Below are 22,693 nucleotides of genomic sequence, written 5' to 3'. Positions count from 1 at the left end.
AGGAGTTTGAGACCAGCCTGACCAACATGGTAAAACCCCGTCCTTACTTAAAACACACAAAAAAGCTGGGCATGGTGGTGCATATGTCTGTAGTCCCAGCTACTCGGGAGGCTGAGGCTGGAGAATCACTTGAACTCGGGAGGTAGAGATTGCAGTGATCCTCCACTGCACTCCAGCCTGGGCAACAGAGCAAGACTCCGTCTCAAAAAAAAAAATTTTTCTCTGTATGCACGTTTTCATTATTTTTATGCAGGAGACAGGGGCACAGTCAGTTAAGAGCAACTGGACTTAGCACACTGGAAGATTAAGTCCCATTTTAAACTTCTAGGACCTTATCTCTGGCATCACTCCCTATCCCCCCACATTTTCTCTCTCCCATTTCTGTTTATCCTTTAAGGATACTGTAATCTGGCCAGGTGCAGTGACTCACACCTGTAATCGCAGCACTTTGGGAGGATTGCAGCACTTTGGGAGGCCAAGACAGGCGGATCACGAGGTCAGGAGTTCGAGACCAGCATGACCAACATGGTAAAACACCATCTCTACTACAGATACAAAAATTAGCTGGGCGTGGTGTCATGCGCCTGTAATTTCAGCTACTCAGGAGGCTGAGGCAGGAGAATCGCTTGAACCCTGGAGGTGGAGGTTGCAATGAGTGGAGATTGTGCCACTGCACTCTCTGGCCTGGGTAACAGAATGAGACTCCATCTCAAAAACAAAAAACAGTACTATAATCTTTTCTTTTCTTGGATAGGATTAAAATGTACCTAAAATTTCCCCTGTCCATTTTTCTTCACCCACAGTTAGTTGCAAAACCCTCTTGACTCTGCTTCTGAAACTGTGCTTTCATCATTTTTTTCTATTTCCACTGTCATTTCTAGTGCAGGCCCCATCACCTCTTCCCAGACAGCAGTCCTCTCGCCTCCAGTCTCTCTCCCGTATGGTATGTTCTGCAGACCACATCCAAATTAACCTTCCAAGTTCGATTATTCTTTCTTTTCTTTATTTGAAAGTCTTTGGTGACTCCCCAGTCTCTAACACACATTCCAACCACACACCATGGAACCAGGGAACACTCACATCCTCACTGGGAAATTAGGTCTAAGTGATGAAGTCCAGATGACTCCATCTGGTATCTGAGGCTGCCTGTGGTCTGCTGCAAACCTGCTTTTTTAGATTTCCACTCTGGCCATGCTTGTCCAGTATACTAGTCACCTAGGAAATTATGTTAAGTACTGAGGAGTGACCAAAGACTTTTGAACAAAGAAAAGAAAGAATAATCAAAGTTGCAATAATGAAACCTACAACATGTTGCAAAGTGTCCAGCTTTTGCAGTGCCCGGGAATTGTTTATATGGGCTTTTTTGTTGTTGTTGAGACAGAGTCTGGCTCTGTCACCCAGGCTGTAGTGAAATGGGTGTGATCTCAGCTCACTGCAGCCTCTCAGGTTCAAGCGATTCTCCTGCTTCCGACTCCCCAGTAGCTGGGATTACAGGTATCTGCCACCACACCTGGCTAATTTTTGTGTTTTAGTAGAGACGGGCTTCACCATGTTGGACAGGTGGGTCTTGAACTTCTGACCTCAGATGATCCACCTGCCTTGGCCTCCCAAAGTGCTGGGATTACAGCCGTAAGCCACCACACCCTGCCATATGGGCATTTTTTTAATAAGAGAAGACTCATGGAACTTATTCTTAGCTCTTTTTTTCCCCCCAAGATGGAATCTTGCTCTGTCACTCAGGCTGGAGTGCATTGGCGCAATCTTGGCTCACTGCAACTTCCGCCTCCTGGGTTTAAGCAGTTCTCCTGCCTCAGCCTCCCGAATAGCTGAGATTACAGGCACTTGCCACCACACCCAGCTAATTTTTGTATTTTTTAGTAGAGGCGAGGTTTCACCATGTTGGTCAGGCTGGTCTCGAACTCCTGACCTCCTCATGATCTGCCCATCTTGACCTCCCAAAGTGCTGGGATTACAGGCGTGAGTCACCATGCCCAGCCAATTTTTAGCCTTCTTAAACTTCTGGAGCCAGTTTTCGTAATTTACAAGTTTTCAGAAAACCGTATTCTAGATTTACACGTTTATTGGTGTAATTAGTATTTTCCAGTTAACCTAATGTTTTAGAGTTGCAGTCACATTTGAGGGGAGGAGCTATTCCATTTCCTTTCTGTGTTACCAGCATCCAGCCAGTGACACAGCTGTTTCGTGGACGTCTGAGTGGAATGACATGCTTGCAGCAAAGCAGCAACACGGACCTGGCCAGGCTTTAGGGACTCATGGGATACATCTCTTGGCCAACTGAAAGTGTTATATGGCTGGGTTCAGGTCCCTCACCATTATACCCACTCGAGCTGATTTATACTTTACAGTCTAAATTGGCATGGGGCATGCCTTTGGGATTAAATTAATTTATACCAAGTTAGAAAGCATCAGCTGTCAAAGTCAGGGGAGCCTTCTGGAGGCCAGTGTGCTTTCTTTCTTTCTGTATTCTGAGCCCACACTCCAGGCATTCTCTCTTGGATAGCAGCTGGGACAGTGCTTCAAGAGGCCTGCTTTGCATCCCCTTTGTGTCGGCGTGGTTCTGGGTCCTATACAGAAGCCAGATCTTTGACGGAGATACTATGCAGTGGTTGGTCCCTGTGCAAATTAGGAAGATTTGCAACCCTCTGAAATAAAAACAACAAACAACGATTTTTTTTTTCTTTAAACATTTTCCCCCTCCTTAAATACACTCAAAGGAATTACAGCAGCAGAGCACATCGATGATCTTGATCCTTATTCAGAAGTCGAAGAAAAGAGTTTTCTCTTGACTACCTCTTTAGCAAAAGATTAATGAACATTTATACAGGGATCAGAAACACATCAAGAAAGAACAGGTACCTGTAATGCTATTTAAGGAAAGGTGTAAGAAATGGGTTGTTAGGGACGGCGTTTTGCAATATCCTGCGTATGTCACTTGACCGCCTCGAGTCTGGAAATCGTCTTTGTGTATTAGGCAGGCAGGACTTTCCAATGCGCGGAAGGGTAACTGCTTTTCTCAAGAGGTATGGTAAAGGCCCTGTTTCTTCTGCTTTTTCCCATCGCTGTGCAAGGTTGGGGGCTGGTCCCCTTGCTCACCTCTGAGTTCTTTTCCCAGCAGCCACTGCAGGGCTCGAAGAACTGGTTCCTTTAGGGTGGAGAAGGTAGAAGGATGTTGAACAGACTTTTCCCTAATGAGCTGTGATGCCAGCTGCAAAGGCGGCAAATCCTGTTACTCCCTTCAGCTACTCTCTGAAGCGGCACTGGGGCAGTGGTGACGGGTCTCCCTGCCCTATGCTGATTAGCTGCCTTTTCTGCTGTTTTTTCCCCCCTTCCTCTTCTGTCCCAGAGCATCTTGGCAAAGTTCAGACTTCTGTGCTCACAGCTCAGTGCTCACAGTGAAAAGCAAATACAAAAGAGGAGGAGAGAAAGTGAGAGGAAAAAAGAGAGAAAAGGCTGGGGTGGAGATTTGTAGTAGAGTCCCTTATTGCCTTAGTGTGAGACTTAAGCTCTGGGTTGAAACCTTAAGCAGTAAAGCTTTGTAAGCAGTAACCTGGATTTCCAAATAGTCCTTGCAGATAGTCTTCTTGGCACATGAACACAGCAGGCCATATATTAAAAGCAGATGAATTTCTATTGTTCGGAAACCTCTGAATTTTGAAAAGGACACTTTGCTGTTTTTCCACAAACTATCATTGTGAGGAAAATGAAATCATTGTAAGATAAATGTTTTCCTGGAGCATTCACTGTGTGCCATTGTTTCATTTAATCATTACAGCCCTCAGAAATAGACACTGTTAATGTGGAAAAGCGAAATTTTATTGTAGTAAACACAAAAGTGGTCAGTTCAACAGTGTTAAGTAGATTCACATTGTTGTCAAACAGATCTTTTTCATCTTGCAAATGCCAATATCTGAAATAACCATACCCATTAAAACTAATGGGAAAACGTTTTAACTGATAAGCCAACATTTTAACTGTTCAGCCATTTCTTTTGTTCAGCAGGATTAAAAATAGCTTTCCTGTTTCTTTCCTCTTTGCTGTTTGGACATAAAATTCTTCCTCGGCATTTCATCACAGGACGGGGAGACCAGGGCTTGTATTTACTGTGCCTGGGTTTATCCGTTTGGTACCAACTGCTGGGGTTTACAGTTACTCACAGGAAAGGGAAAAGGCTTTGCCCTCCAGGGCTTCACCACCCATCCTTGGTTCTCATCTTCACTGATTGTGCATTTTAAGTTCTTCTGAGCTCCAGGTGTAAGTTCAGCAATGATTTAGTTACCTCGTAAGTTAGCTTGGATTTGCAAATTTTTTGGTGGGTTTTCTGGGTGGCTCTTGACACATTAAACATAATGTCATAGAATTAGATTTAAAAAGCAATTTTACATTGTCACCCTGTTTTTAATGACTTGATGAGTTAGTTACTATATTCCAGGGATTATGTAATGGGTTATGGCAGGCAAGGGAGAAGAGTTGGAATATTTAATAAATGACACAAGAGTTCTCCATTCGTGTGTCCTTTGAGAGACCATTTAAGCCTATTCAGTTCTCCTTGGAAGAGCTGGTTCAGCAGCCCTGATATTCTCCTTTCTATTGTGTTATAACAAAAGGCATTCCTGACACTTGCTACAATGCAGAAAACTTGTTTTGCCTCCTTGAAGGATAGTATTCTAGCTGGAACCTAGGCATCGCTGGTGAAAATGGCAGCGATAAAGGGGGAAGCCAGAAGAGGATATCTGTGTGCAGAGAAGGCAGAGGTAGAGAAAAAAGTAATTAGATTTCCTGGAAACCTAATTGTAAAAGTGATATCTTTTTTTTTTTTTTTTTTTTTTTTGAGACGGGGTTTCGCTCTTGTTACCCAGGCTGGAGTGCAATGGCGCGATCTCGGCTCACCGCAACCTCCGCCTCCTGGGTTCAGGCAATTCTCCTGCCTCAGCCTCCTGAGTAGCTGGGACTACAGGCACGCGCCACCATGCCCAGCTAATTTTTTGTATTTTTAGTAGAGACGGGGTTTCACCATGTTGACCAGGATGGTCTCGATCTCTTGACCTCATGATCCACCTGCCTCGGCCTCCCAAAGTGCTGGGATTACAGGCGTGAGCCACCGCGCCCGACTTTGTAAAAGTGATATCTAAGGAGATGCCACGTGAACCACATGGCAAACGTTATGCGGTCCCCTCCTTGGTAATGCCCTCCCCGTTCTTAGCTTATCCTCTCAAATGTGGCCTTTGTTATTTATTTATTTCTGTGGGGATGGGGTCTTGCTCTGTTGCTTAGGATGGTCTTGAACTCCTGGCTTTAAGTGACCCTCCCACCTCAGCCTCCAGTGTTGCCTTTATTATCATTTAATTTGGTACTAGCATTCTTAAAAGAAATCTTAGGAGACATCAGTGAGTGCAGACTATAGCACCTTTAATCATGATCGGTGGCAGAGAAGGGAGCCGAACTGGACCGATAGAGATGTGTGGGCATTGACCGGGCGCGGTGGCTCACACCTGCAATCCCAGCACTTTGACAGGCCGAGGCGGGCAGATCACGAGGTCAGGAGATCGAGATCATTGTTTTGTGTTTTTTGTTTGTTTATTTGTTTAATTTAATCCTGACCAACATGGTGAAACCCTATCTCTACTGAAAATATGAAAATTGGCTGGGCATGGTGGTGTGCGCCTGTAATCTCAGCTACTCAGAAGGCTGAGGTAGGAGAATCGCTTGAACCTGGGAGGCGGAGGTTGCAGTGAGCCGGCATCAAGCCACTGTACTCCAGCCTGGTGACAGAGTGAGACTCCGTCTCAAAAAAAAAAAAAAGAAATGTGTGGGGTTGTGTGGATGCCACAGTGACAGGTAGCGGTGTTGGGAACAGCATGGCAGAGCTCAGCTGGGAGGACTTCGCAGGTAAAGTTTCTCATAAAGAACTACAGTATAGTTTGGCAGACGGAAAGGAATCCCACCTAGGGAGAATGACACATGTGAGGGCTTAGAGAAAAGACACAGCATTTGGGGTGGTCATTCTAATTGTAGAAACCATCAGGCCTTTCTAGAATGGAGAACATTGGCCAGAGGGGAGCAGCGTGGTTGTAGAAAGAACACTGGACTCAGTGACCTGGGTTTCACTCAGCTCTGTCACTGCTCTGCTGGGTGCCCTCGGAGAAGCCGGTTAACATTTCCAGACCTACTTTCTTTATCTTGGTCCTCCCCTCACCCTTAAAAGAGACAGGGTCTTGCCGTGCTGCCCAGGCTGGTCTCAAACTCCTGGGCTCAGCGATGCTCCTGCCTCAGCCTCCAACGTGTCTGGGACCGTAGGCACGCACCACCACACCCGGCTAGTTTCTACAAATTTAAATTGAGAGAACAGAAATATGTGACCTGTCGTTTTATCTCCAGCACTAGCATTCCTTGATTCTGACTTGCCTTTCAAATGAGATGACCTGGGACTTTTTGCTTTGAGAATTTCTCCTCTGTTAGAAGTCACTGGGAGGCTTGCCCCATGCCCAGCTTAAAACATGAGCCATTCAAGTCTTCCCTTGCCTCACCGGCCTTTACTTCTGGCAAATCTTGAATTCCTGTTTCTCCTTTCTTGCCCCTTCCCTCATTTAGTAAGTCCTTCAGAACCTTCTTCCTACACTGTTGTCTCGGGCTAACATCTTCCCTCCCACCCTCTACCACTAGGATTCCTTGTATATACACAGCGGCTACATCAGTCTAACTATGCCTCTCTGTAGAAATAAACTGAGGTGGACCTCCATTGTCTCCCGAGGAAAGGCCAAACTCATTAGCTGGGTATTCAGGATCGCCTGTCAATCTCGGCTCACATTACTCCCCTTCACATAACCTACGGAATAGTTAAACTGAACCTAATATCCTCCTGCACCTGTTCATGCCCCGCCTCCCTCCCCATTGTCACTCGGTCACAATTTCCCATCTCACCAGCTCTCCCAGGCTTCCATGGCAGAAGTAACCCTTTTCTTCTCAGCTCCCGTAGCATGTTTTCTGTACCTGCTAGTACTGATTGATTTGTGTTTTTTGTTTGTTTGTTTGAGACCGCGTCTCACTCTGTTGCCCAGGCTGGAGTGCAGTGGCGCGATCTTGTTTCGCTGCAGTCTCTACCTCCCAGGTTGAAGCGATTCTTGTGTCTCAGCCTCAGTAGCGGGGATCACAGCTGCGTGCCACCACACCTGGCTAATTTTTGTATTTTTAGTAGAGACGGGGTTTCACCGTGTTGGACAGGCTGGTCTCGATCTCTACACTTAAGTGAGCCACCATGCCTGGCCAGAGCCATGGTATTTCTGTACTAGAAGCAGACCACCCTGTGTAGTGTCTGCTCCCATACAATTGCTGTTAAGATAAAAAGTTGTGTTTCATACTTTCAGAACCATTGATAAGATTGTCAGAAGTTTGGTTTTTCTGGGGATTATTGATCTGGTTATGAGCAAGTCAAACCATAGGGAGCAGACTCTTGGGAAATGGTTTGCATGCAGAAGATTGCATCCTGGTTGAAAGACTGTGGGCAAACTTTTCTGGTATAAGACCTGATGACCTAGAAAAGATGCTGTCACCTGCTTATTTGGGGTTTTTTTTTTTTTGAGACGGAATTTCGCTTTTGTTACCCAGGCTGGAGTGCAATGGCGCGATCTCGGCTCACCACAACCTCCGCCTCCTGGATTCAGGCAATTCTCCTGCCTCAGCCTCCTGAGTAGCTGGGATTACAGGTACGCGCCACAATGCCTAGCTAATTTTTTGTATTTTTAGTAGAGACGGGGTTTCGCCGTGTTGACCAGGATGGTCTCGATCTCTTGACCTTGTGATCCACCCGCCTCAGACTCCCAAAGTGCTGGGATTACAGGTGTGAGCCACCGCGCCCGGCCCTTATTTGGGGTTATTGAGAAAGGAAATAGGATCTCCTGAAGTTCCCACTGCCACTCTTTGTCTAGTGACCCTTTCCAAACAATTCTTTGTGAGAATACTATGTAAGACAAGCTGAACCCCAAGCAAAGCAAAGACACCTACATAGGTATTACCTCATTCTGTTTAGATGATGTAAGATTGGTCTTGGTTCTCGCAATCTCCTGTCATCAGCCATGTAGGTGTGGTGTCCTAAAATAAAAATTTCATTATTGCTTACTAACCAATGCCATTCAAAATATAGTGGTTCTTGGCCGGGTGCGGTGGCTCACGCCTCTAATCCCAGCACTTTGGGAGGCAGAGATGGGTGGTTCACGAGGTCAAGAGATCGAGACCATCCTGGTCAACATGGTGAAACCCCGTCTCTACTAAAAATACAAAAATTAGCTGGGCGTGGTGGTGCACACCTGTAGTCCCAGCTACTCAGGAGGCTGAGGCAGGAGAATTGCTTGAACCCAGCAGGCGGAGGTTGCGGTGAGCCAAGATCGCACCATTGCACTCCAAGCCTGGGTAACAAGAGCGAAACTCTTGTCTCAAAAAAAAAAAAAAAAAAAAAGTGGTTCTTGAAAGCTGTTGCAGATGGTATATCTTTTGAGAAGGTTTAAGTAAATGACAACTACTTTATAAACACTTACATGAGTGCTCTTTAACTCTCTTTGGCGATTAAAATAGAAAGCAGTACATCACGTTTATATTTATACTCGATTATATATAATTAAAGAGTTAAGCTCTTTAATTATGCAGCTACCATTGGTTTATCAAAAAGAGTTATGCATGCTTCTTCTCACGTACAGGTAAGAGGAATGGGCTGGGGAGGGAGTAGTGGGAGAAAGAAACTCCCAGGAAAAAGAAAATGTGGAATCCAGTTGCTCTTCTCACAGTAACCAAAAGCGAGGGCACAGCTGATCTCTGGCAAGTCCACCTGCTCCTGGGACCGTTCAGTTCTTGGGGCTTGTGCTGGCGGCAGGGAGGGGCGTGTGTTTTATGAAACCTCTGATTCCTCAACTTCCCTCTCTGCCTCCCTCAGGAGTTAGAAGCCGCTCTTCACAGAGATGATGTGGAGTTTATTAGTGACCTGATTGCCTGCCTGCTTCAGGGCTGCTATCAACGAAGAGATATCACGTGAGTAATTCTGGTCTTTCTAAGTATCTCTTGCGGGGAGAACTAATTAACCAGCCATAGTGAAGTTTCCTGTCTGCTGTGACAAGCCAGAACCAATCATCAGCCATCACGGGACGGTGTAGATGGTGGACGCGCACGTGAATTCCGGGCCATGTTTGGCTCATCCCACAGTTGAGTTTTTATTCCATCACAGCCTTTGAGTTTATTTCACTCTCACAAATCTGTGTCATGTACTGTTGGATACGCCAGCTGACATATTTGAGTGTAGAATTTCTTCTTCTTGTATTTGCCTTTTTCTGATTTTGTTTGCAGTATGGTAAAATATTGCCTAAGAAATGAAAACTAGTTTGTATTACATTTCTGCCATTTCAGTATCTTCTGTTGCTTACGTAGCCAGCAGCAGCAATGTAATTAACCTGGAGCCTAAGCACCCTTACCACGTAACTGCAAGGTAAACAGCTCTCCAGTCCCTTTGAGAACGTAGAAACCTTGAGTGAAATGTGGTGTATGGAAACAGAGTCCTGATAGGACCTCTTGTTTGGATCTTTAATTAATACACATTCCTTTGCTGCGTGTCTGTAGAGAGCAGAGCTACAGGGCAAGCTCACAAAAAGCTGAGACACTGTGGGTTTCCCAGTCTCCTGCCCTCTGATGTCATGTGGGGGTTTGAGTTGTTATGGTTCATATTTCTCAGATAGGTAAAGATGGCATGAAATATTTTTGTTGTAATGAATTCAGTCTGTTAGGGCTGGGACATGAGGCTTGCTGTTAATGTGCAGTAAAGTTGTATACAAGGTGAGAGAGAATGTAAATGGCGTTTTTATCAGGGTGGAAGTCTGCATTCTCTAGGGGAGAGTTATTTCTCCTGCACTCAGTATAATGGCTTCCCCCCTAGAATACCGAGGTTGTATTTACAAATACAAATACACTTAAAAGTATACCTTAGAATATTTTCTTCCATTCTCTATGTAAGATATGTACTTGGGAGTTTGTATTTTTTTAAGCACTGTTGTATTCATACCTGGTGTATAATTCCACATTTTCATAATCTGGATTTTTTTTTTCATTATAGCAATCAGTTGTCTCATAACCACATTTTCTCTAAATGTCGTTGTCAAATAATCCAGTCTGGTAGCTGACAGTTACATCTAGCTTTCAGCTGTTATAAACACATTATAATGCATAGCTTTGTACAAAATTCACTAGGTTCCTGGAAGTGCATCACTCAGTCAAAAGATATGCCCATGTAAGATCTTGGTTTTAAGCAAGTTGCCAGGCTTCCCATCGCAGAGGTGGTTGTATTTTAGCTTTAAATGATCAGGGTGTGAGTGTGTCTGTCTGCATGGTCCTGTGAGCCCATGGTATGCAGACTGCTAGGTCCTGGCAGCACAGACACTCACCAGGTCTCTTGGAGCTCACAGTTCTGACAGGGAGGTCCACTAATCATTACAGTAATGATTATATAGTTGCCACTTACACAGCTGCAGCAGTAAGTGCTTAGAAATAAAAATACAACCTATTAACAGCATATAACCTGGGGTAAGGAAGTGACTTGTGAACTAGCCTTCATATATGAGGAACATCTCATAGGATGTTCCTCAGTGGCAGGGTTCATCCCTCGGATTTGTCCTTCTGTTTAAAATTGGTCTTAACTATGGCCGGGCTCTGTGGCTCACGCCTGTAATCCCAGCACTTTAGGAGGCCGAGGCGGGTGGATCACAAGGTCAAGAGATCGAGACCATCCTGGTCAACATGGTGAAACCCCGTCTCTACTAAAAATACAAAAAATTAGCTGGGCATGGTGGCGCGTGCCTGTAGTCCCAGCTACTCAGGAGGCTGAGGCAGGAGAATTGCCTGAACCCAGGAGGCGGAGGTTGCAGTGAGCCGAGATCGTGCCATTGCACTGCAGCCTGGGTAACAAGAGCAAAACTCTGTCTCAAAAAAAAAAAAAAAAAAAATTTGGTCTTAACTAATGCTGCGTGTTTGTTCTTCCGGGTAATGGTTACAGAGTTATATCATGTTCTTTAAGAAATCCCCTTATTGTCTTATCATTCTAACTAAAATAAAATAAACCTATGAAGAAATTTGAGCAAAATTGACATCTCTACAATATGATCTTTTTTAGAGGGGTGAGGGGACAGAGTCTTGCTCTTTACCCAGGCTGGAGTGCAGTGGCAGAAGCCTACCTCACTGTAGCCTCAACCTCCTGGGCTCTAGCAGTCCTCCCACCTCAGCCTCCTGAGTAGCTTAGTACAGGACTGTGCCACCATGCCCAGCTGGTTTTTAACCATTTTTTTGTAGAGACAAGGTCTGTGTTCCCCTGGCTGGTCTTGAACTCATGGCCTCAAGCAATCCTGCTGCCTTGATCTCTCAAAGTGCTGGGATTACAGGGAGCCACTGTGCCTTGCCCCTTCAAGTATTTGTGAAATAATACAATACCATATCTGTCTGTAATTTGCAGTTTATTGGCCTTGATTTTTCCTTAAGTTAGTATTCTTTTGATTTTCTAGGATTATTATCTATCTCTCTTTTCAATGTAAATACTCATGTCTACTTCAGGATGTATTAGTTATCCACTGTTAAGTAACAAATTACCCTAAAACTTAGCAACTTAAAACCACAAAAGTTTGTGATCTTACAATTGCTGTGGGTCAGGAACCTGGGCAAACCACGAACTGGGTGTGTTTAGCTCGAGATGGCTTTACAGGGCTGTGGTCAAGGTGCCAGGTGACAGCAGTCATCTTGAAACTTATTACTCATGTATAATACACACACAGAGAAAAGTGCACACTTCCTAATTCTACAGCTCAATGAATTTTCACAAACTGAACACACCTGTGTAACATAGAACCTGGAGAAGAAAGAACGCTACAATCTGTTTTAGTTTTTTCACCGAAGGGAATTGCCTGAAGTGATGGTTATGTGGTCCAGCCAGTGATGTTCTACGCGCCGTTACTGTGAATTCGCACTCGTTCCTATCTGAAGTTCTGCTTTGATCTCATTCTTAAGAAAGAGAAATTTGAATAAGTGAATGTGTACCTGTTATGCCTCTAAGACTAAACTCTTATACAGAGCTTAAAAAATTACTTAATTTCTTTGTGCCTAACTTACCTCATTTATAAAATGGAATTAATGACAATATTATGAGGATTAGATGTTAAATGTCAACTTACTATGAGGATTAAATGAAATGATTAGTGAGAAGCATTAGAACAGCCTTGACAGTGTATACAGTAATCGTCGCGTATAGAAACACTATCCTTACTTTTTCTTAGCTTAGAAAGCAAATTTTGACTTAAGCGACTTTCCTTATCCTTTTCCATGGTGGTTTGCATGTATTAGAACAGAAGCCAGCAACTGTTTTCTGTAAAGGGCCAGATAGTCAGCGCAGGCATGCATCACATAGTATCATTCTGTTCAGTGCAGACTGCATTACAACAGTGGTCACGTGAGATTGTGATGGAAATGAAAATGTTTCTCCCCTGGAGACATTGTTGCTGTTGTAATATGGTAGCGCGTGCGTGCGTTGCTCACATGGTTGTGGTGATGCTGGTGTAAACAAACCTAATTCACTGCCAGTCATATGAACACACAGCACGTGCAGTCATGTCCACTACATAATACTCAATAGCAAACAACTCTTACTGGTTTCTGTATTTACTATGCTGTACTTTCAATCATTATTTTAGAGTGTATTTCTTCTAGTTTTGTTTAGTTCTTTTAACACAGGGTCTCCCTCTGGCACCCAGGCTGGAGTGCAGTGGCACAATCTTGGCTCCCTGCAACCCCCACCTCCGGGGCTCAAACAATCCTCCCACTTCAGCCTTCTAAGTAGCTGAAACTACAGGTGCGCACTACCAGGCCCGGCTAATTTTTTTTATTTTTTGGTAGAGATAGGGATTCACCACATTGGCCCGGCTGGTTTTGAACTCCTGACCTCAAGTGAGCTGCCTGCCTCAGTCTCCCAGAGTGCTGGGATTACAGGTGTGAGCCACTAAGCCCCGCATAGTTGCTTTTTAAAAATTAACTATAATATACAACAGCCTCAGGCAGGTCCTTCAGTAAAGATTCCAGAAGAAGGCATTGTTACCACAGGAGATGACAGCACATGCATGCTATTGCCCTGACTTCAGTGGGACAAGATGTCAAGGTAGAGGACAGTAATATTTATGATCCTGACCCTTCGTAGGCCTGTGTTTTTGTCTTCATTTTTAACAAAAAAGTTCAAGGGTAAAAAATAAAAAATTTCAACAATAGAAAAAAACTTATAAAATAAGGATTTTTATAAAGAAGGCTGCCACACAGTGGCTCATGCCTGTAATCCTGGCACTCTGGGAGGATGAGGCGAGAGGGTGGCTTGAGGCCAAGACCAGGACCAGCCTGGGTAACGTTGCAAGACTCTATTTCCACTAAAAAAATAAAATAATTAGCTGGACATGGTGGCGCATGCCTGTAGTCTTAAGCTACTAGGGAGGTTGAGATGGGAGGATTGCTTGAGCCTAGGAGTTAAAGGCTGCAGTGAGCTATGGTCACTACTGCATTCTGGGGCTACAGAGCAGAAAAAAAGGAAAGAAAATATTTTTGTACAGCTCTAAAAAGTATTTGAAGCTGTTACTACAAGATTATCAAAAAGTTAAATTAAAAGTTTATAAATCGTTAAATGTCATGGTAAGCAAAATTTATTGAGGAAAGCTTTTTTTAAAAAATAAACATAGTGTAGCCTGCGTTTGCAGCATTTAGAAAGTTTACGGTGCTATACAGTCATGTGCTAGGCCTTCAAACTCATTCACTAGTCAGGTACTGATTCATCCAGAGCACCTTTAGTCCCGCAAGCTCCATTCACGACAAGTTGTTTATACAGATGTGCCATTTTAAAAACCTTAACCATGCATTTCTCTGAACGTGTCTCTTTTATTAAGCAAGGCATGACTGTTTGAGGACCCTCACTCCCAACAGAGTCTCACTGCATTCCCCAGCCTGGAGTGCATTGACCCAATCCTAGCTCACTGCAGCCTCAAGCTTTAAGGCTCAAGTAATCCTCCTGCCTCAGCCTCCTGAGTAACTAGTCTTACAGGTGCACACCTGCCTCGTATTTTTGGCTTTCTGTTGCCCCTACTCAGCTCTGTTAACTGTGAAAGCAGCCATAGGCAATACAGAAAAACCAGTAGTGACCATGTTTTATTAGAACTTTATAACCAAGGTTTGGCGTTTATATCATTTTCACCTGCCAGGGAAGACTGTTTTTCTGTTAATTTTTTTCCCCCCAGCCATTAAAAAATATAAAAACCATTAGTAGAGGCTGTTTAAAAAAAAGCGGTGGAGAGGGGTGGGTGGGCGCAGCACCTCACGCTTGTAACGGAGGCTGAGGTGGGCAGATCACTTAAGGTCAGGAGTTCGAGACCATGTCTCTACTAAAAATACAAAAATTAGCCAGGTGTATTGGCGTGCACCTGTAGTCCCAGCTGCTCAGGAGGCTGAGGCTTGAGAACTGCTTGAACCCGGAAGATGGAGGTTGCAGTGAGCTGAGATCACACCACAGCACTCCAGCCTGTTTGACAGAGTGACAGTGTCTCAAAAAAAAGGGCATCAGGCCAGAGTTGGCCCTTGGGCAATAATTTGCTGATTCCTGTATTTAGGAAACCAGTTATGATTCCAGTTTCACTGACTCAGTCAGTCTTTACAACTGAAACATGGAAGCCACATTTCCTTTCAACTGTACTCTCCACCTGAGGTTTTTGCACTTAGAGGACAGTGTAACACTGTCTGCTCGTGGAAGTAATACTAGCCAGCATGTCCTGTGTCCTGGATGCTGCCAGCTGCTTCTCAAGAACACTCACTTAATCCTCCTGGCAGCCCTCTAATAGAAAGTCACCTCCTGTGCTCATGCCATATCCTTACTCCACCTTTTCTATGTTTAGATATGTCTAGACCCACAAATCCTTACGTTTTACTCATCCTTCCATCAAGGATGAGGAACTTGAGGTACAGAGAGGTAAAATAAATTGCCCAAGGTTACGCAGCCGGTGATTGAGACAGTACAAATCTGCCCCCCAGACCTCCAGCCCCTACCTGCAACCCCATGCTGTAAATGAGAAATACAGAAGAAAAGTGTTAAGTAAAACGGTTTTCCTTGAAAACAGGATTTTTAACTCTTTGGCACATTTAGGAAGCCCGTAAAGTAAGGTACTGACCAGGCGCGGTGGCTTATGCCTGTAATCTCAGTACTTTGGGAGGCTGAGGCAGGCCGCTGACTTGAGCTCAGGAGTTTGAGACGAGCCTGGGCAACATGGTGAAACCCCAGCTCTACAAAAAGTATTATACAAAAATTAGTGGGGTGCAGTGGCACACACCTGTAGTCCCAGGTACTCAGGAGGCTGAGGCAGGAAGACCCTGTCTCAAAAAAAGAAGAAAAAGTATAAAGAATGAAATTTTTGATAGAGTTAATGTTTTATTCATCTAACAGCAGAGCTAATTTTTCAAAGTTACTGTCTTCAGCTATCCGTGAGCATAAGTACTATTTGGAAACATCTGCGGTATCTTTATTACTTCAGTAGAAACCAGATATTTCCGTGGACCTCTGCTTTAAAACGTGGGTTTTATTTGTTTTCTTTTTGTTTTTAAGATGAGGTCTCACTCTTTGGTGCAGTGTTGAGTAGGGTGGCGCAATCATAGCTCACTGCAGCCTCCAACTCCTGGGCTCAAGCCATCCCCTCACCTTGGCCTCCTGAGTAGCTGGGATGACAGGCAGGTGCCACGTGCCTGTCTAAAAGGGTCTGTAAATCCTAGATCAATCTGCAGTCCATCATCAACAACTTAGACATGAAAGGGACCTCATCATCAAGTACAGTTTATTTTTTTAACTGAGGAAACTTTACTAAACAAAACTGGGATAAGCCTGAGAGATATTGAGAATAAAGTCTCAATTCAAATGATTCTCAGGAATTCGTTCATTTTGTTGCCAAAATAAAGTGGTATTTGACTGGGTGTAGGGCGTGGCAGCTGGGCTCCGAGGAGGAGGCCCCGTGATACTTTGGATCCCTCTGTGCCTGTATGTGACACGCCCCTGGCAGCATGTCAGTCACATGCTAGTGTTCGCTGTCACAATCTGAAGACGCCCCTTGTGGCTTGGATGAAGCAGGAGCCGCGCTGGGAAAACCCATGGGGCTGGGAACGCAGGTGGCCTCAAGAGCTGAGGGTAGCCTTACCATAGCTGTGCGTGCTCCCCAGGATAAACCAGGCCATAAGAAAGAATGTTAGGCAAGGGCCGGGCACGGTGGCTCACGCCTGTAATCCCAGCACTTTGGGTAGCTGAGGTGGGCAGATCACGAGGTCATGGGGTTCAAGACCAGCCTGACCAACATGGTGAAACCCCATCTCTACTAAAAATACAAAAATTAGCTGGGCGTGGTGGTGTGCACCTGTAGTCCCAACTGCTCAGTAGGCTGAGGCAGGAGAATCGCTTGAACCCGGGAGGCGGAGGTTGCAGTGAGCTGAGATCGTGACACTCTAGCCTGGGTGACAAGAGCCTGGGCGACAAGAGCAAGACTCCATCTCAAAAAAAAAAAGGAAGAATGTTAGGCAAATAGTGCGAGTCACAGAAGCATACACAGCAGTGACTTACTCTTGAGCATAAGCCAAGGAGAGCCAAATAAGGACACATATATGTGGAAAACTCACAAAGAAAATTGAGACAGTGCTTATCACAATTCAGAAAAGTTACTATGCCTCGTAAGCAGGGAGAAGGCAGAAGGTATGAATGAGCACAAGTGGTAGCCTTGAAGGTGGTGGTTTTCCAGCCTTAGGGAACAACACAGTCACCTGAGGGTGGCTGAAACACAGATCTCTGGGCCCCACCAGCATTTAACTCAGCAGGCCTGGGCTGGGGCCTGGGAATTTGCATTCCATGCAAGTTCCGGGTGGTGCTGTTACTGCATGCTGCTGGTCCAGGACTTGGCCGGAAGGTCACTGATCTAAGGCATCGCTCACTTTCTGTTTTTCAGCTCGATGCTGAAAACTGGATTCGTCATGATTGACAATGCTTTGCCTTTCTCTTTCAGTATAAAACGTAAACAGAGTTTTGATTTGATACTAACATACTCTTTGCGACACTGCATACTTTTTCTCCTGTATTCTCCCTGGAATTGCACATCTAGTCACTAGGTTTTATGGGCCTGTATCAGTAAAAGTACTTTAGGAATTTTACTAGTGGCTCGTTCAGCAGCTTTGTTTTCTGTTGGGAAACACATTGGCGAATTGAGCACTGGGTGGAAAATAGGAACTCTGGCTTGCTCTTCACTCTCAAAGTAAAGCTATGATGAAATCAAACTGTTTTTCATTAAATGCTCATGATGATACTTACTGCTAAAATGTTTTTTTCTTTTGCCAGTACATCTTTAATAGAGTGCTCTTTACATAATGCAGATGGATTTGTGCTTCAATGTGTTCTTACACTCTTAAACGCTTTTTTTTTGTTTGTTTGTTTGTTTTTGTTTTTTTAAGACGGGGTTTCACCATGTTGGTCAGGCTGGTCTTGAACTCCAGACCTCAGGTGATCTGCCCGCTTTGGCCTCCAAGGTGCTTGGATTACAGGCATGAGCCACCACACCCAGCCTAAACTCTTAAACAATAATTTATCAACATTGTGTATTCAGTTTTTAATTTAATTTTTAATTATGGATCTAGCATGGCGTAATAGATTCCCTAATTTAGGTCACTTATAAACAAACATATTTAGTGTTTTGGGTCTTAATACAGAAATACCTGTCATCTTTTTGGAAATTACAATACTTCTTTTAAGTACATTCGTCATGTCTTTATTAAATAGACCAGTGTTTTGTGGCAAATGAGTACACCACATAGCCAATATCCTACTGAAGAAACTAGAACATTTCTGTCTTCCCAGAAAGTTTCCTTTGCGGGCAGTCTTCCCCATATCTACCTGGCAACCACTGATGTCATTTTTATCACAATGGATGTAGCTTAACCTGTTCCAGAACTATGTGAATGAGATCACGTGGCGTGAAATAAACTCACATCAGCTTCTTTCATTCACCATGATGCCTGTGTGATATTCACCCATGCTGTTGTTTGTATCAGTGGTTTATTCCTTTGGGGGCAGTGGGAGACTAAATTGCATCTAGTGAAAAATAGATCACAATTTATTTAATCTGTTCTCTTGATGGGCACTTAGGTTGCTTCCAGTTTGAGGCTATTATGAATAAAGCTGCTGTGAACATTTGCATACAAATGCTTGTGTACACATATTTTCATTTCTCTTGGGAATTGCTGGGGAGTCATATGGTAAAAGTATGTTTGACCTAAGCTGTGAAATTATTTTCCAAAACATTTGCCACATTTTCATTTTCACTAGCAATATCTGAACAGCCGATTGCTTCTTTTTTTTCTTTTCTTTTTTTTTTTTTTGCTCTTATTGCCCAGGCTTTTCTGCTCACTGCAGCCTCCACCTCCCGGGTTCAAGCAATTCTCCTGCCTGCACCACTATGCCGAGCTAATTTTTTGTATTTAGTAGAGATGGGTTTCACCATATTAGTCAAGCTGGTCTTGAACTCCTGACCTTCCAAAGTGCTGGGATTACAGGCATTCGCAACCATGCCTAGCCCAGTTGCTTCGCATCTTTGCCAACATCTGCTGTTTTGTTTTTAACTTTACTAATCCTACTGTGTTTAAAGTGGCAACTCATTGTGGGTTTCATTTGCATTTCTCCCATGAGTACTAATGTGAAGTGGTTATTCATGGGCTTACCATTGGTTTGTATATGTCTTTTTTGGTGAAATATTTGCCCAAGTGTATTACTTCTTTTAAATTAGGGATGTTTGTTTGTTTGTTGATTTCATATATTTATTTACTTACTTTTTTGAGACAAGGTTCCCACTCTGTCACCCAGGCTGGAGTGCAGTGGTGTGATCATAGCTCACTGCAGCCTTGACCTCCTAGGCCCAAAACGATCCTCCAGCTTTAGCCTCCTGAGTAGCTGGGACTATAGATGTACGCCACCATACCCTGCTTATTTAAAGCAAATTTTTTGTAGAAACAGTTCTTGATACATTGCCAAGGCTGGTCTTGAACTCATGGCCTCAAATTGTCCTCCAGCCTCGGCCCAAAGTGCTGAAATTTCAGATGTGAGAAGCTACTCTCAGGGCCTTCCAAACTTTTTAAATATTTACTGAGGAACATTTTATATTATTAATTTTCTTTACTCTTTGCTGCTTTTATTTCCTTCTTTCTTTCTTTCTTTTTTTTTTGAGACAGAGTCTTGTTCTGTCGCCAGGCACCAGGTTGGAGTGCAGTGGTGCAATCTCGGCTCACTGCAACCTCCGCCTCCCATGTTCAAGCAGTTCTCCTGCCTCAGCCTCCCGAGTAGCTGGGACTACAGGTGCACGCCACCACACCCAGTTGATTTTTGTATTTTTTTAGTAGAGACGGGGTTTCACCATGTTGGCCAGGATGGTCTCGATCTCTTGACCTCGTGCTCTGCCCACCTTGGCCTCCCAAAGTGCTGGAATTACAGGTGTGAGCCACCGCACCCGGCCTGTCTTTTTTATTTCTTCTATTTACTTTGACTTTAGTTTGCTCTTCTTTTTTTTTTTTCCTTTAGTACTATTTTTTAGCCTTTTTTCAAATAAAAGGCATTTAAAGCTATAAATTTGCCCCCCCCAAAAAAATTTTTAAATTTTTTTCTAACCCATAGTTGGCTGCATCCTACAAATTTTGATATTTATATTATCGTTTAAAATATGTTGTACTTTATTTCTTCTGTGATCCAAAAGTGCATTATTTAAGTTCTGGGTATGTTCGTGATTTCTAACTTAATTCCATGTGTTTAGATAATATACTTGGGGATACTTTAGTCTTTTGAAGCTTTTTGAGACTTACTTTACATCCAAGCATGTGGTTTATCTTGCATTTGAAAAAAATATGTATTCTGCCTTTTCTGTGTGTCCTGTGTCACGTAACTCAGGTTAGTAATATTGTTGAGTTCCATTCCTTACTGGTTTGTGTGTGTGTGTGTGTGTGTGTGTGTGTATGGTCTGCTAATGAGAAGGCAGTAGTAAAATCTCTCTGATTGTGGGTCTGTTACTCCCGTTAGTTGTGCCCATTTTGTCTCATGGATTATGGTGTCCCATTACTGGATGCATAGCGGTAGCTTTATTACGTAGTCTGGAAAATTGTTCCATTTTTTCTTATGTGACACGCTGTCTCCACATCTGCTTTGTCTTACATTAATCCTCCGCTTTCTCATGCTCACTTTGCCTGCTATATAGTTTTTCCTTTTAATCTTTGTCTTTTTATATTTAAATTACATCTAATAGATACCCTGTAGTTGCGCCTTCCTGTTTTTCACTCAGTCTAACCATTTTTTTTATTTCGATGTTTCATCTGCTTACATTTGATGTAGTTACTGATATGTTTATTTTTCTGCTTCTCCTTGTTTTCTTGTTTTGGTGGGGAGGTATGGAGTCTCACTCTGTTGCCAGGCTGGAGTGCAATGGCGCAATCTCAGCTCACTGCAGCCTGCGTCTCCCAGGTTCAAGCGATTCTCCTGCCTCAGCCTCCAGAGTAGCTGGGACTATAGGCACGTGCCACCACGTCCTGCTAATTTTTGTATTTTTAGTAGAGGTGGGGCTTCACCATATTGACTAGGCTGGTCTCGAACTCCTGGCCTCATTATCTGCCCACCTCAGCCTCCCAAAGTGCTCTGATTACAGGCATGAGTCACCATGCCAGGGCTCTTTATGATGAGGCTCCTGCCTCAGCCTCCAGAGTAGCTGGGACTACAGCTGCATGCCACCACGCCCGGCTAATTTTCTTCTATTTTTAGTGGAGACAGGGTTTCACCCCTCGTAGCCAGGATAGTCTTGAGCTACTGATCTCGTGATCTGCCCACCTCAGCTTCCCAGAGGTTGGGATTAGAAGCCCAACCACCTTGAGCAGCCCAATTCATTGGTTTTTATATATTCACAAAATTGTGCAACCATCACCACTATCTAATTGGAGAATACTTCCATTATGCATTACCCTACAAAAGACACTTGGTACCCGTTAGCAATGGCTACACATTCCGCCAACCCCAGTTCCAGCATCACTGTTCTGACTGTCACAGGTTTGAGTGTCGTAGGCAAATCTTGTAACTGGAGCCGTATAGGAAGTGTCCTTTTGTATCTGGCTTTTTTCATTTAGAGTTATTTTTGAAGTGTTAACCATCTTGTAGCGCAGGAATCAGTACTTCATTCCTTTTTATGGTCAAATAATACTTCATTGTGTGGATACACGCTTTATTCTTCAGTTCGTGGGCATGTGCGCAGACGTTACTTCTTGGCTATTATGAATTCTGCCGCTTTGAACATTTGTGTGCAAGTCTCTTTGTGGATGTGTGTTTTCCTTTCTCTGGGGTGTGTACCTAGGAGCTCCATGGAGTGGCTGGATCAGTTGGTAGCTCAGCGCAACTTGGTGAAACGTCCACAGCAGCTGTACCCCTTAGTGTTCACACCGGCGGTGCGTGAGGCTCCAGGTCTCTGCATCCTGGTCAGCACTTGTTACTGTATGTTTTTTGACGTCCACCATCATAGTGGACATGAAGGGGTGGCTCAGTGCAGGTTTGATTTGCATATCCCACGTGGCTAAGGTTGAGAAACTTCTCTGCTGCCTTCTGGTTTTTGTTTCTTTCTTGGTCCTTTAATGCTTTCTTTCAAGCACATGAATTTTTTTTAAGTGTATCACTTTATTTCCACTATTGGCTTCTTCTTCGTGTGTGTGTGTATTTTCAGCAGTTGTAGGGCAAACAATATACATTTAAATTATCTAGAGCTGTTCAGAATTTGTGTTTACCTCTTTGTGCTTTATACTTGAGACTTCTCACTTTAGCTATACAGAAGTTAGGTTTCATTAAAAATAGCCTTTATCATTTTAAAGATAAATGTTGGGTTTATTCACTTTCTTGGTTACCCAACATAAACATTCATAACTATATGTAAGAATCTATATTATATACGTTTCTCTAGTCAAAGACAATGTTTTACATTGACTTTGACTTAATCATATTTTCCTTTAATCTGAAAGAACCATGATTTTAACTTACTTGGCTCTCATGTTTATTTTAGTATGTTGGATATAGTAGCCGTTCTACAGCCCTGGAGAAAAACTGTTATCTTAATGATTTTGGCCTGGTCTTTTTATAAGCCTCAAGAATACGTGCTTTATCAAGTATTCGTACAGAGTCTTTTACTTGCTGCTTTACTAAAACCAGAATATTTCTCTCAGTCCAGTACTCATGTTAAATGTGGCCTCACTGTGTGTACATGTATTTCATTTGCTTCGCAAGTGGGAGAAGGCAATTTGAGTTTTCATCTTATCTCCATTCTCGGAAGCCTGGTGCCGTAGCTTTATTGCTCCCCAGTAGAGAGACCATGGCTGCCTTTCCATGTCCCTAACACATGCCTCAAAGAACTCAAGAGCCTTCTCACGCTACTAAAAATACGAAAACTAGCTGGATGTGGTGGTGCGCGCCTGTAGTCCCAGCTACTCAGGAGGCCGAGGCAGGAGAATCACTTGAACCCCGGAGGCGGAGGTCCGTCTCTGTGTCTCTCTTTCTCTTTCTCTCTGGGAAAAAAAAACAGGTAATTAAGAGCCAGGTAATTAA

At 43.7% G+C, this 22,693-nt stretch overlaps 1 protein-coding gene across 2 annotated transcripts in view; it reads left to right on the top strand.

The window, feature by feature from the left end:
* LOC105718502 (chromatin remodeling regulator CECR2) overlaps positions 1 to 22,693 on the top strand; it is a 202,566-nt gene that overhangs the window by 112,760 nt on the left and 67,113 nt on the right. For both annotated transcript variants that reach the window (XM_064362804.1, XM_064362803.1), the window contains exon 2: positions 8,942 to 9,036. In XM_064362804.1, coding sequence (XP_064218874.1) covers positions 8,942 to 9,036 — 95 coding nt within the window. The remainder of the gene's footprint in view (positions 1 to 8,941; positions 9,037 to 22,693) is intronic.

This window comes from Aotus nancymaae, unplaced genomic scaffold, assembly GCF_030222135.1.
Source record: "Aotus nancymaae isolate 86718 unplaced genomic scaffold, 86718_ANA_hifiasm-v0.15.2.pri h1tg000049l, whole genome shotgun sequence".
NCBI lineage: Eukaryota > Metazoa > Chordata > Mammalia > Primates > Aotidae > Aotus > Aotus nancymaae.
Note: the sequence above shows the minus strand (reverse complement) of the source record. Positions and strands in the feature narration are given on the sequence as shown.